This window comes from Chenopodium album, chromosome 2 (assembly GCF_948465745.1).
Source record: "Chenopodium album chromosome 2, dcCheAlbu1.1, whole genome shotgun sequence".
NCBI lineage: Eukaryota > Viridiplantae > Streptophyta > Magnoliopsida > Caryophyllales > Amaranthaceae > Chenopodium > Chenopodium album.
In genome coordinates, this window is record NC_137835.1 from 15,518,717 (window position 1) to 15,533,363 (window position 14,647).

At 33.6% G+C, this 14,647-nt stretch overlaps 1 protein-coding gene across 2 annotated transcripts; it reads right to left on the reverse strand.

Moving 5' to 3' along the window:
- Positions 1-3,968: 3,968 nt before the first annotated feature.
- On the reverse strand, positions 3,969-14,422 carry LOC145596834 (uncharacterized). 2 transcript variants are annotated; one of them, XM_081653029.1, is made up of 11 exons: positions 14,323-14,422; positions 12,270-12,391; positions 11,773-11,954; positions 11,063-11,626; positions 10,924-10,977; positions 10,081-10,393; positions 9,796-9,995; positions 9,088-9,164; positions 7,147-7,248; positions 4,750-4,936; positions 3,969-4,555 (listed from the first exon to the last, which is right to left on the reverse strand). In XM_081653029.1, exons 2-11 carry the CDS (start codon positions 12,388-12,390, stop codon positions 4,454-4,456), a joined length of 1,902 nt encoding a protein of 633 aa, XP_081509155.1. In that variant the 5' UTR covers position 12,391; positions 14,323-14,422; the 3' UTR covers positions 3,969-4,453. The 2 variants fall into 2 exon arrangements, with proteins under 2 accessions (XP_081509155.1, XP_081509161.1); XM_081653035.1 differs by having other exon boundaries at positions 14,352-14,402.
- Between the last annotated feature and the right edge of the window lie 225 nt (positions 14,423-14,647).

Below are 14,647 nucleotides of genomic sequence, written 5' to 3' on the forward strand. Positions count from 1 at the left end.
ATTATAGTGGTATAATTATGTATTATTAGATGTACATAGTATAATTATAGTGGAGAATAATTTATGAGTTTAACTGTGCTATGTAGGTTTGGGTTGTAGTGTAATGAAAAATGTGGAGGGCAATTTGGAAAGAATCATTGATCTAAATGAGGTGTTTGAGGAATGTGAAGAAGAGGACTGGGGAATAGCAAATGATCCAGAAGTTGGAATGACCATTGTATTTAGAGAAGAGTATGCCCAATTTTGCCACAACTATGCTTTTAAAAAGGGTTTTATGTTCTTCACTGAAACTAGCAAACTAATGGATGAGTACAAGAACGACGGTATTCGAACAAGGGTAGGGAAGTATGAGACAATGTACCATATGATGCAACGAATAAAATTTAAATGTAAACAGAGCAAAGGGTCAAACGTCACATGATGCAAAGTGTTTATTGATGCTCGTTTAGTAGATGGGAAGTGGTTGTAAATTGGATTACAATCACCCAATTGATCCATCATGTAGCCAACCATCATACCAAATCGATTTGCCTTTCTTAAAACCCACGGTGAGAAGTGCAAATTCAAAGTGAAAAAGGTGAGAGAAGGAAGTAGCTAATGAAACCAGAGAGTAGTCTTGTCAATCATGCTTATAAATCTTTACGAAATCTAAGAAAATAAATAAGAAATAGGAAAATAAAAATTACTTACTCCGTACTAAATAAAAATTGTAAAATATGTTAACAAAAATTGTAAACTAAGCACTTATTTCCTAATATTCTACAACTACAATTAATGTTGTGAATTTGGGTTGCAATTGTAAAATATCTATGTTGGCGGATATTGCTAAAAATTAACCATATTTTATTAAATTATGGTTAATAGCATAGATTTTTTTTTTTTTTTCAAAACCATATTATATGACATCATTAGTGAATTAAAACATTTTAACATTGTTAAATTCCATAACATTACGCTTAGTAACTCAATAAAATTTATATAAATAGAGTAACTTGAAAAATTATAGAAACTGTAACACTCAAGACAAAAACAAAACTGGACCAATTATTTAAAAATAAAATAATAAATGGTGCATGTATTCATTTTTTTTTTTTAAAAATATATGCCTCGACTAACCCCTGACCGAGAAACTCAAGTAAGCCCGAAAACTCTAGTAACCCCTGTCCAAGAAACTCAAGTAACCCCGAAAAACTCAAGTAACCCCTGATCGATAAACTCAAGTAACCCCGAAAAATCAAGTAATCCATGACCCCAAAAATTCAAGTAACCCCTGTCGCACGGTACAACAAGCCGCGCATAAAAATTTGTGTTACAAAAAAAAAAAAAAAAAAAAAAAAAAAAACTATTGGGTTAAAGCGGTGAACATGAAAAGAGAAAGAGTTAATATTAAATTGTAGCTTAGTTCTTGGCAAAAAATGAAAGTACACCACCTACTAAAACACGACCGCATTTAATAAGTGTAATACTTATTTAAAATACAGAGAGAGTAGGTAACTCTTACTTTTTACAAAAATATAAAATACGGAGTACTATATTCTTATATGTCTTCACCTTATATACACCTTATACAAATCTTATTTCAAGCTAATTGCCTTCACATTATACAAATTAGAATTTTGTTTTTTATAAAAATAAGTAAAATTACAATAAGGTTATTCAGGTCTAATAAATAATTTTAATAACTTTAATAAGCTCTAATAAGTATAAATAAAGCCTTATAACTTCAAAAAACTACAATACGTGTGATAACATAAATAAGATCTAATAAGTTCTAGTAAGTTTAATAACGTCTCATAAGTTCATAAAGGTCTTTAATAAGGTCTAATGAATATAAATAAGGTCTAATAACTTCCAATAAGTTTAATAAAGTATAGTAAAATAGTTGAGTAACTAGATATCAGAAGTTATTTTTCCTAAACTAATAAATTTATCATATCTACTTTTAACTGAGCTTAAGATTTTTTTTTTTTTTTTTTTTTTTTTTTTTTTTTTTTTTTTTTTTTTTTTATCACCTTCTTTTTAAGTCTTTCTAGTGTAACAAGCTTAGATAATTTCAATTAAGGGTATGTTCTGTATACCTTATTTTCACTTATTCCACCTGTAAGAAGTTCACATTTGTTGGTACAGGTTTAATAAGTTTAGAAAAGAGTTACCCAAGTATAAATTACAACTAAAATAAGTTTGAATAAGGTCTAATAAGTTCAGAAAAGTCAAAATTAGGTGAATAGAACACACTCTTAGTTCAAATAAATTCAATTCAGGTTTAATAAGTTCTTATAAGAGAACCCAAGATCAAATTACAACTAAAATAAGATTTAATAAAGTGTAACCAGTGCAGATAATTTCTTATCAGCGGAAAAGAAGTGAATAGAATACCCCCTTAAACATTAATACGCCTTATATAACTTAGAATAAGGTGAACAATTTAGACCCTAAGTTTCAATAGGTAAAATATGGTCTAGTAAGTTACAATAAATTCTAATTAGGTAAAATAAGTTCAATGGTTTTATATATTACACTAAGGGTTTGTTCTCATTGACTGAAATCAGCTAAACTGAACTTATTAGAGCTGCACTGAACTAAACTGAACTGAACTGAACTCGAATAAATATTTTATAAGAGAAGGAAATTAGGAGCTGAACTAAATATTATTTTTAAGTACTGTATTGGACAAAATATTATTTTTATAATTGCATTTTTAATTTATATTATCGTATTAGTCTATTTATTAAAGAAGATAAATTAAAGTATTTTAATTCGGATTTTCATATCAGATTCAAATAACCGAATTTTAATTCGGATTGGATTGAAAAAGTAATTCCGATCGAGTCGGATTGAAAAATGAAAAACCTAATTATATTTCGGATCGGATTGAATTTGGTCTTAATCCAAACCGAAAATCGAACAAGACACCCCTAATACCCACTATTTCTTCTCAAATGTTTTCAATTACTATAGTTAAAGAGATTTCATCTACGGAAAGATCTACAACAATTAACTTTTCTAAATTCACTAATTGTTATCTACATAACTACATTCACAAACTCTTTTCATTTTCAAGTTGAAAATCACATATTATACAACAACATCTAAGAATTACATTAACAAAAGTGAATACATCATAACATTTTTTGTCATTTATTATACTACAACTAAGACTTTGATATTAATTTTGAAAATGAAACATTTTTTTTCACACTAATATAATACATATACTCCTAAAACAATAAATTTTGATACTAAAATAATACAAATGATGAATTACAAAAATTTTCAAAACAATTTTAACACTACAAAAATACACTTGGTCACCGTCGTCTCTTTCGCTCGCTCGTCAATACCTTTTATTTCACCATCCATTGTTCTAGTTAGACCATCTTATGGACCACATAACCTATGATTTCACCGACCCTCATTTCATACTCTAAACCACATCAATTTCTCAATAAGTCGACCATCGACTCTTCATTTCCTCTCAACCACCTTACTCACCTTATAGCCACCGTCGTCCACCCTCACCTTAAAGCCACCATCGTCCACCCTCGCCTCAAAGCCATCGTCGTCCATCCTCGCCTTAAAGCCACTTTACTCAACTTAAAGCCACCATCGTCCATCCTCGCCTTAAAGCCACTTTACTCAACTTAAAGCCACCGTCGTAGACCATCGCCTTAAAGCCACCGTCCGCCGACCCTCACCTTAAAGCCACCATTGTCGCCCCTCTTAAGTCTCTTCTCGCAAATATTCACCACCAAAAGTACAATTATTTTCAAATTATGAATTCGAAATTCAAATTTTTCATTTGCAAAATTTTCAGAAAGGCATTTTCAAAAATATTGGGGTGGGATCAAGTGGGCCAACTATATCAGCCAATAAAAACATTTGTCTATGTAGGGTACACAACTACACTTTTCGCTTGAAAAATCAAATGAAAGGCATTTTCAAAAATATTGGGGTGGGATCAAGTGTCACGGATTACAGTATTATGCTCAATTTTTTTTAAAGGATTACCATTAATCAAAACGTGTGGCAACATATGTTTTTTCCCCTGCCATTCTGGTTTACTCTCTGCGTCATAAACCCGAGGCCTATTATGCCTGCCCCTATGACTGTCAACAGTACACGAGACAATGGATAATAATGAACCATCGTTAGCTGACCGAGTTATTCATAAAGAAAAACACTAATGAACATCAGCCTACCATCTTTGGCTGTGTTGATTCCTATATATCTGTCGCTATACGTGTATGAAGATTCATATCAATCATATGTACCTCCAATTTACAAAAACATAGCTGAGACCAGAGAGAATAGCTGGATTTTGTTTCTCTATTCTGCAAGAAGCTCTGTACAAAAGTGGATTAACAGTTACACTGTACCTCCTATAAACAAAATTACAGTAAGCTTTAATGAACCAGCCCCTCTGATATTCTAGCTTTAAAATCTCCTAGCCCTTTCAATGCGCAAGCTGTACGACTACAGCTGGAGCAAAGCACCTTTTCCCCACAGCCTTGAGGTTTGTCACTTGCCAACCAAGACCTTCCTGGTATCGCTCGACCTGTTATCACATTTCATGACAAATCATATACAAGTGTAAATAAATTAGAGAAGAAAAGGCATATAGGTGAGCACAGACATGACCAACCTACAGAATGAGGAAGAAACAAAATTCCAGCAAGAAACAAAATTCATTACAGGGAAACTACTAGTAATAGATATTGTAGAATGAGGAAGAAAGAGAAGGGAATGCACCTTATCCAGAACGTTCTCATTTCCTCCCATTCCCCCAATTGCATATATCCTATCACTCAATACAACAGCTGCTGAATATCCCCTTGAGTGGTTCATTGGTGCCTCACTCATCCAGGTCCCTCGACGAGGGTCAAATACTTCAACACTGGCTACCATAGTTCTTCCATCAAAACCACCAATAGCATACCTGTTAAAAGAGTTCCTTGCATTTTAATCTTTACTGCAGAGTTTAATAAAAAGCATTGTTTATTTATCTCTATCACAATCTCATTGTATAGGGCAATAGGCATCCAGTGATAGCGCATAGCTTACTAATCATCACCAGCTTTGATATTTCTAATTTTTTATTATTTGAACAAATATTTCTAATTATCAACAAGTAAAAAAAATATTATAGTTTGAATATACATATTGATTGTGTCAAAAAAAAAAAAAAAAAAAAGAATATACATATTGAGAATTCGGCAAATACAAGTTTATGTGCCAGATAAACAGATAAACGAAATTTTGTTAATCTGGTTGCATTTCTATAAATATATTGAAAAGTGTGGTCATTTGTTTAGTACTTTTGGTGAGGTGTCTAATCACTGTTTGCAACTTGCTTTTACTGTTCGGTGAGGTGTCTAATTACTGTTTGCAACTTGCTTTTACTGTTTGGTGAAAAAATTATACATGTACCCCTCAACTACTACATGAAAAGACGCATGTACCCCTATGCTAGTACTTGAAAAGACGATTATACCCCCAAATTTGTTTATATGGGGAATTAACTGGGCACTCTTTGAGAATTTGAGAGCAATATAACAAGATCTTACATGACTATGTTTTTTTAATTAATTAATTATTTATTTATCTATAAATCACAAAAGCTAATCAAACTAGAGTTTGTGAATAGTTTCAAAAGTTAAAAAAAAGTCAACTAATTTTGGATGGAGAGAGTACTAGATAATTTCCGAGCAATCGGGTTCTCAAATTATACTGAATATATAAAATAACTTTTTTTAAAAGATTGGGACTTATAATAATATAAATACAGAATACAATATATATATATCATAATATCAATATATGTGCTTTGAAAAAAAAAAGATAACTTTGTTTCCAAAGCACATTTATTATCTTATACTCCGTACTCAATAACTGTTTTCCTATATTTTTCATGCCATCATTTATATAGGTTGATTTGATAAGGAATTTTGAAAGGGAAAACAAAATGAAAGAGTGGTTATTGCTTTAGTACTCTGTATAAGAGAAGAAAATGCTTTGTATATTAGTCGCTTCCCTTCAAAAAGGGGGGGGGGGGGGGGGGGGGGGGACGAACTAAACTGGAAGGAAAAATAACCTTGTTTTACTGTTTCAAGGTCTATTAGCAACACGCCCACACCTTCTCTTCATACTACCGCATATTATGCTCATATAAGTACATCTCTCTCATGAGATATATGCCATCTTACATTCTTGCAATCACATGTACCAGTAAGCTCTACATGAGAATACATTGGTACCTTACTTCGAATGTTAATGTGCTTAAGATCCAGTATACTCCCTCCATTCCTAAATAATTGACACAGTTCCCTCTTTTGGTCGTTCATGAATCATTGACATATTACTAAAATGGCAAGGACCTACTAATATTTAATTGTTTTTCTATCTTACACAATGACCCATCGCTTTTAAGGTTTATATTAAAATAATCCTCACCCCAACTCAAACATTCCACAAGCTTCACTTTACAATGGCCCATGCACTATTTCTAGTTTTCTACGAATAAAATAGTATTACATTGACTTAACTTTACAATAAACAATTCAATAAACTACCCCACTCAAACATTTCTTAAACTCCCTGCCAATGAATCAATTAAATGGGAACGGAGGGAGTAAAACAGAATGTTATGTGTACATTATTGTAACTTATTACTGCTAGTTCCCAGAAACATCAGCAAAGTGTACAATGACAAAACATTTTGAAAGGCGACTAATTGGAAAAACAAATTCATACTTTAAATACTCCCTCCATCCCCGAAAGAATGACCCTTATGGCCTAAATCTAGTCCCAAAATGATCATCCCATTTGCATTACAATACTCTCCAATTTGCAATAATATTTGTGCAAAGTTAGCTTCCCCATGTAAATTTTGTTTTTCCATGTACTTTTATTACTTTATCTCTATACTTTTTTGCAAATCTCATGTGAATTTCACTTTCCGATGTACTTTTATTACTATCTTTTTCACTTTCTTAATACTCGCGAAATCAGCCCAAAAGGGTCGTTCTTTCCGGGATAGAGGGAGTATAATATTAAAAGAATAAGGTGCAAAAATAATTATATATAAATAAATCGATAACTTAAAAAAAAAAAAGAAAGAAAGAAAAAAAAAAAAAATATTCTCCTTACAGTTTTTCATTCAGTGCAATCAATGAATGACAGGCCCTTCTTGATTTCATGCTTTCAAGTCTGCTCCAAGAATGATCTCTTGGATCAAATCGTTCGGCAGAACTGACAATAGAAGCATAGAATTAGCTAAGAAGTACGAAAAAAAAATAAGTAAAGGAAAAGTAGGACGGGTGCACGTAGAATGCCAATTCAAACATTAGAAAGCGTGGGAAATAAATAATATTAAGAACAAACACTTAACATGAATAATAGTAAATGAGAAACAGCAATTACCATCATGTAACTTGTTTAACTATACAATAAAAATTCTTTTTACTCCCCAGTCCCCACCCTTTCCTCAGCATTTCTTTGTCAAACTCAACCTTCTCATCCCTCCCCCTTTAGATACCATATTGGTAAGAGCTCTCGCCTCATTCTACGTCTCTACCCCCTCCCCCCACCCCCCCCCCCCCCCCCCCGCCTCTCAAAAAAAAAAAAAAAAAAAAAAAAAAAAACAAGAAATTGTTGTCCACATAGCCTCCTGTGATCTCCCCTTTATTATCATTACCACCCTCCCTCTTAAATTTATATTCCTTCTCTCTGTTCTGTGTCAAATAAGATCAGTAATAGTCATGCCTTCATACCACCCAGCCCTGCCACAGCTTTATGCTCCATAATTTGCAACAGGTAACATAGCAACATAATAGTACCTCCCCAATAAAAGGCCAAATAACATTTCTAGGACAACCACATTAGCCAAGATGTGAAGGTCTTCAAAAAAAATTTTATAAAAATAAAATTAAAAGGGAGACAAAACATGCCCAATATGGAGGAGAGAAAGGGGGAAGAGGGGGGGGGGGTGTCATGGTTGTTGAATGTTCACACTGTGTTTGGAGAAAACGAATTTTGTCAAAATGTTCCCTTCTCCTACCAATACAAAAAAAAAAAAAAAAAAAAAAAAGATTTCTTACTCTTATTCTCTAATTTCATCATCAATATAAGCTGTTAGGGGACTGAAAGCTCATGACATTATACCCCTTCTATCAAAGAGAAAGTGCACCTCTAACCCTGACATACTTCTATCCACCTCCAGAATTAAGTTAAAAAGATTTTGCACGATGAAACATACTGCTTCAGTGCTTCTCGCTTAATTTTGATGGCATTAACATTTCATAGAGTGAAATGGTACAAAAGTAAACAAACATTTGAATTAAAAAGGTTTTAGCAGAAGTGATGGTATAAAAGGGAAGCTTTGGGAGATATATATATCCTCAGTACATCCAAACTTGCTTGGGGCAAAGGGATTTTAAGTGATAAGATCCTTGAAATTGAGCCAAAACAAATTTATGTGCAAGGGGTCAGCCCAGGCCCATAATTACTTATGCTTGCAGGAAGGCCAAAAAGAATTCTCCAGCAACTTGATGATGAGCTGGAATTCTGTTATGAGGTTGTTAGTGGGTTTGGGGGTAATATAGTAAGAATTGGTTAGCAACTAAGCAATACATCATATCATCAGTTTGGCTATTTCTCGATTAAGCTTGTGTGTGTTTTCCTAGCATTATGTTGCATAATTTCTTCTAGGCCAGAAGGAGTGTTACATGCAGGCAAAATAAAGTGAGACTGCTTCTATCAAATCTTATGAGTTATTTCCTCTAAAGAAATAACTACTAGCTAGACATATTTCACAGAGTAACTTTGATTGCCCCTTCAATTAAGTTCACTAATTAAGGTCCCGAGGCACTGGCTAAATTTGAGGATATATATTTGAATATAAATGTTTGATATGGATAAGGCAAATCTTCTGGCAGACAGATCAACTCAAGCAATTATGTTCTATGAACAATGGAATCAAAGTATTCAATATACTTCACTTAGGACCATAATGGACTACCAAAAACAGGTCATAAAGTTCTCCACTCACATGTGAGAAACATAATAAAGAGGGCGTAGTAGGTACAATACCTCAAATACTCGCTCCCATCATAGCCACCAACAGCGTAAATGGCACCATGAAGGTCCGCTGCTGCAAGGTCAAATCTCTACAAAAGATTTATTGACAGAATTCTCATAACAATAAAGGAATGAATCTACCATTAAGTTTTTAATAACTGTACAACAGTTTGAATTAAATTTGAAGTAAGCATTCTGATTGAAGCTCAGATGCAACATGCAAATGTCACTATGAAGTCTATGATAGCAATCACTGACTCACTGTTTAGGTAATGTTCTTTTTCACCTTAAAATTTAAGTTTTTCAAATAACAAGTTCATAAATGGGAAATTAAAGTAATTATTATGAAATCTTAGATCACTTAAATCATATTGTATATAGCACATGAAGTTGAATTGGTGACAATTGGCTAATGAGTTGAATGCAAGTAACATACTAAAATTAATTTACTGGTCAATTTGTGTATTAAAACTCTTTCACCCCCACCCAGCGATGCACATGCACAGAGTGGACTACAGGAAGACTCTCACACACTTCACAGTTTCATCTGAAAGCACATGTTTCAGCACAAATAGGGTGCTAGTTACACAAGTTCCAGACCTTCCACCCTAGTTATAAGCATTCCACAGGTAACAACTAAAACAAGTTCCTTCAGTCTAATTCACAATCAAACAGATCCGGATCTATAATACTAAATAAAGGGACAAGAAGCAAGTTCACCTTATGCAGCATTGATCTAGCAGATATCCATCGTCCAACATCTATATCAAACATCTCCACATCAGAAAAGCAGTGAATACCATTTCCACCACCAATTGCGAATATTTTGTCATACAACGTAGTTGCAGCTAAGCCCCCCTTTTGCTTGTTCAAACAAGGAAGTGATGTCCAATCATTGTTTACAGGATTGTAGGATTCAACTTCATCCAAACAAAGTGATATATTAATAGGAGTATTGCAAGGGAAACACACACAAAAAAAGGAGAGCATAAAATACCTTAATACCTGTATTATACCATAAACCAGAATTCCCACCACCAATTACAAAAAGATCACCATTCAACATTGCAAGAGAGGCATGTGAACGAACAGAGCTCATTGGTCTCAGAGATTTAATTATATCTTTTGATGGAGAGTAGGAGTCAAGTGATGCTAGCCATGATTCCCCATCAAAACCACCTACTAGAAAAATCGAATCATTTGGGTCCAGAAGCTGCTCACTGCTAAACTCCATTGTTCCATGTGCATATGTCTCTGACTGGTTAGACAAGGCCTCTAGCCTTGTACAACGATCTTGTAATTGCTGGACTTTTGAAAGCTGTGAGAACAAGAATACCATTAAAAAAAGAAACGGGAGAGACTTACAGAAAGAAGGATAGCCCTGTGCAAAAATCACGATTCTTTAGCCATCTAATAGGTATTAACTTACAAAAATTGTATACAAGGCTAAAAAGACTAGTAAGGAAATGTATAGCAAAAGCTGCACTGGTTTACAGGTAAAAATACTCTTCTCTCATCAATAATGATCTGAGTATCTGCTAAGAAACTATGATAAGATCATAACTACCTCAAGAGTTTGTTAAATTAGTCCACAAGTACAACGTCAAATTACTTAACAGATCATACAACCATATACTCCAAATTTCCAAAACATAATTTAAAGGGAGGAAGTGTGAGGGACTAGATATAAATAAGGCATCCACAAATAAGATCAGGGAGGGAGTGTGCAAGACTAAGTATAAATAAGCCATTCACAATTAAGATCACAGAATTTAAAGACAAAGACAATGCAAAAAAAGAAAAGAAAAGAAAAAAAAAAAAAAAAAAAAGGTGAACAGAAGTGATTACCAGCTTCTTTTGGTTATCAATAGCTTCTTGCTTGAAAGCCTTCAGCTCTTGTAACTACATACAAGACAAGAAAATCAATCTATGCAGACTTATCTTAAAAATTGTTTATAATTATTTCAATGATTGAATCATAAATAACCTCAGCTATAATAGACTGTAAATCTGAGGGTAATAAAGAGTTCTCCTTCAGATTCTCCTCTTGAACCCTATTGCCTTCGATTGAATCATCATACTCATCATGCATATTGTTGTTAATTCCAAACTCCTGAACCTCACTTGTGGGGCAGGAGTCTAAAGGTTCGCAATTCGCAGCCAACTTTTGCAATTTCACATATATCAGCTCTGTTTCATTCTTTTCCGTTGCCTCAATATCAGCTCCTATTCGCTGGGGAATTTCGTCAAGGCATGAAGGACCTGAGAGACCTGAATAGCCATTTGACTCACTGCAAGGAGTTGGATCAACATTTCCTCTAGTCCTTGGTTCTGATGGATTTTGATGTACTATCTGCCAGATTCCTGTAGATTTGGGCATTGTGGCAGATGGTGCAACCACTTGGGTTGAAAACAGAGCAATTAACTTGCTGACTTGAGCATGGTCTAGCTCAAACCGGAAATGGGAGTGAGTATAATAATTCCCCTTAATGATTGACATAAATTGATTCTCCACCAGGGGATGGCAATTATTTTTGACATAGATTTGGACCTATATATTAAAAAAGAAAAAAAAAAACCACACACACACACAATAATTACCTAGAGGGTGAAGTTAAAGATAAAAAAAACTCCATCTGACAGTATCACATCTCACTTATCTCTAGATACAGAATGGCTGCAAGCAGCTTGTAATACCTGAGCAGGGAACATTGTTCTCTCTGAACCATCTTTCGTCCAACCATATGGATTTATATTCATTTGACCAGGGCTAGCAGCCTCAAAGATACCATGAAGTTGCCTCTTACTGTAGTTGAATAGAAACAAGGGCAAACCTGGATGAATATTCTTGACATACACAAAATGCTGAGCAGGCAAACCTGTCAAGAAAAAAAAAGAATTTTGGGTAAAGAATCAAATCTACATGTGCTAAATGACCTAGGTAAACTCTCAGGATACATATAAATGCGCCAAATAGACTCTGAAAAACACATGACAAAATAGATTACTTGAAGCATCAGTGTCCCATGGTATTATACTTTTATTTTCTTTTAAGAAAATAAAACGAGAAATTAAGACAGAAAGTAGCAATGTATAATCGCCACACACATGGGCAATGAAAGTTCGTGCAAACTAAGAGGTTTTTATAAATTACAACTTTTCAAAATATAGAACTGTAGTGAAAAATAACCCACCAAAGAGCTGCTTAGTAAGACATTCATTGATCGTCGAATCTGTGCAACCAAATATAACACCGCCTAACAAAGCAGGTTTCAAATTTCTAGGAGACACTTGTGGTTTTTTCCCAGTACCCATCCTGAAAATTAGGGAGAGAAATGAAGCTCAAATTCATTTCACATGTCAGCTGATCAGCTACAATGAACAAAGTAAGCAAAATGACAAAGCAACAACAACAACAACAACAACAACAAAGTCTTATCCCATAATGATTATAGGTCGGCTAACATGATCATCATAAATAACCATCCGTAATGGAAAATGACAAAGCAACAAGCACCAAGAAAAATACAAAACCAGTCTTCCACATGCAACAAACTTAAGAAGGGATGGATGTATAATAGAATTAGTTTCCAGCATACTTTTGCTAATACGTATAACATAAACTTCATAACAGGATTGAGGCCACACAATGAAAGTAAAGATAATAGCACAGAACTAAATGTGACATCTGATGTCATGGGTGGGATAGGGAATAACAAAATTTTGAGGCTCAAGTTGAGCACCAAATGATCAGATTCCATTTCTCACATGGCCCATGCAAGCAAAATGTCTTCTCAACCAAGATCAGCATTTCAAATGTGAATGAAGACGTAAATCTTTAAAGCTAAGGAACCTTACAAGAGAAGAATTCATTTCCCTAGAAAAGCATTTTATTTAGTCTTCACAGTATAATTTAATTTCCTAATCCAATCTCGCAATAAGCCCACTCTAAACAAAATTGCAAAATTCCAACATCCTGTTTAGAAACAATGCGACTCCAAATTTCCAAAAAGTTTAACGCCTATGAGGCTTGCCTGTACTCCAATATATACTCCTAGTCCTAGCACTGTTCACATGGAACAACAAATTATAATTAAGGACTCAAACTCATCAAGGTCAATACACTCAACTATTTCAAGCCCACTCTAAACAAAATTGCAAAATTTCAACATAATGTTTAGAAACAATGCGATTCCAAATTTCCGAAAGGTTTAACACCTATGAGGGCTTGCCTATAATCCAATATATATTCCTAGTCCTAGCACTGATCACATGGTACAACAAATTATAATTAAGGACTCAAACTCATCCAGATCAATGCACTTAACTATTTCAAGCCTCTATTAACCTTCAGCAAATTCTTCATAACACTTTCACATCAATTTCGCTATAACCGAAGTTGAATTATGTATTGCATGCTAATGCATAAAAACTGGAGTAGAAAATAGATATAGCAGGATGTTTTTAACCACAAAACTCAGCGCAGTCCAATTGAAGAAATTTAAACACAAACAAGACTCGGCGCAATCCAATTGAAGAAGTTAAAACAAAAACAAGACTCAGCGCAGTCCACATATGAAACACTATAGAGGGTCTGTATAGAAACAACAACAACAACAACACCGCCTTAGTAACATTCCTCCAAAGGTAAGGCAGATTCATTAGTAACACAAGATAATCAATCAGTGAACTAAATGTAGCAATTGAACCCATCTTACTGTAAAAATAAAAACTAATGAAAATAATTATCATAATAATATTATTACAATATAATTTCACAATAAGAACAAAATGAAGCCAAACCCAGAAAAATATGCAACAAAAGGAACGGAACTGATCAACATATATCATACTCAAAAATATTTATCTGCATTTTGCTGAATTAAGAAAAAACTAATAAAAAAATCAAGAAAACACCCAAAAATAAAGTAACCTCATTTTTACATGGAGAATTGGAGGGTTTGAAGAAGGTGAGATATAATTGCACCAAATACTCAACTATACAAGAACCCATTAAACCAATAACCAGAAAACCCCAGAAAATTCCAGAAAAACCCAGAAAGAAAAGAAAAAAAATCGTCACCCTAGAATTAAACAAAACAATCAGTAATCAAACTATGACTAAAAAAAAGAGAAAATTAGAAAATGAAGCAAAATACAGTAAAGTAGTAGAGCAAAAATAGTAATTGAAACTGAGAATGAAAGGGGAAAAAAAAAAAAAAGGTGAGAGAGAGATAGAGAAATTACAGGGATTAGAGAAGATGAAGAAAGCGCGCAAAATACAACAGAGAACAGCCTGAGTTTGAGAAAGAACAACTGAACAAGTGACAAGTGACAAGTGACAAGTGACAAGTGACAAGTGACAAGTTTTTATATTTTTGCTGGAAACTCAACTGGTGTTGCTCATTCAAGAGAAAAATACATTCTTCCTCCTTTAAGGGGGGGAAATTATTTAATTTTTTTTTTTTTGGTGGGGGGAGGGATTTTTTTTTTTTTTTTTTACTCATTCCTTATTTTATGGTAATATGGGGGGAGTTAAGTTGAAATTAAAAAGAGAAGTTATACAATATAA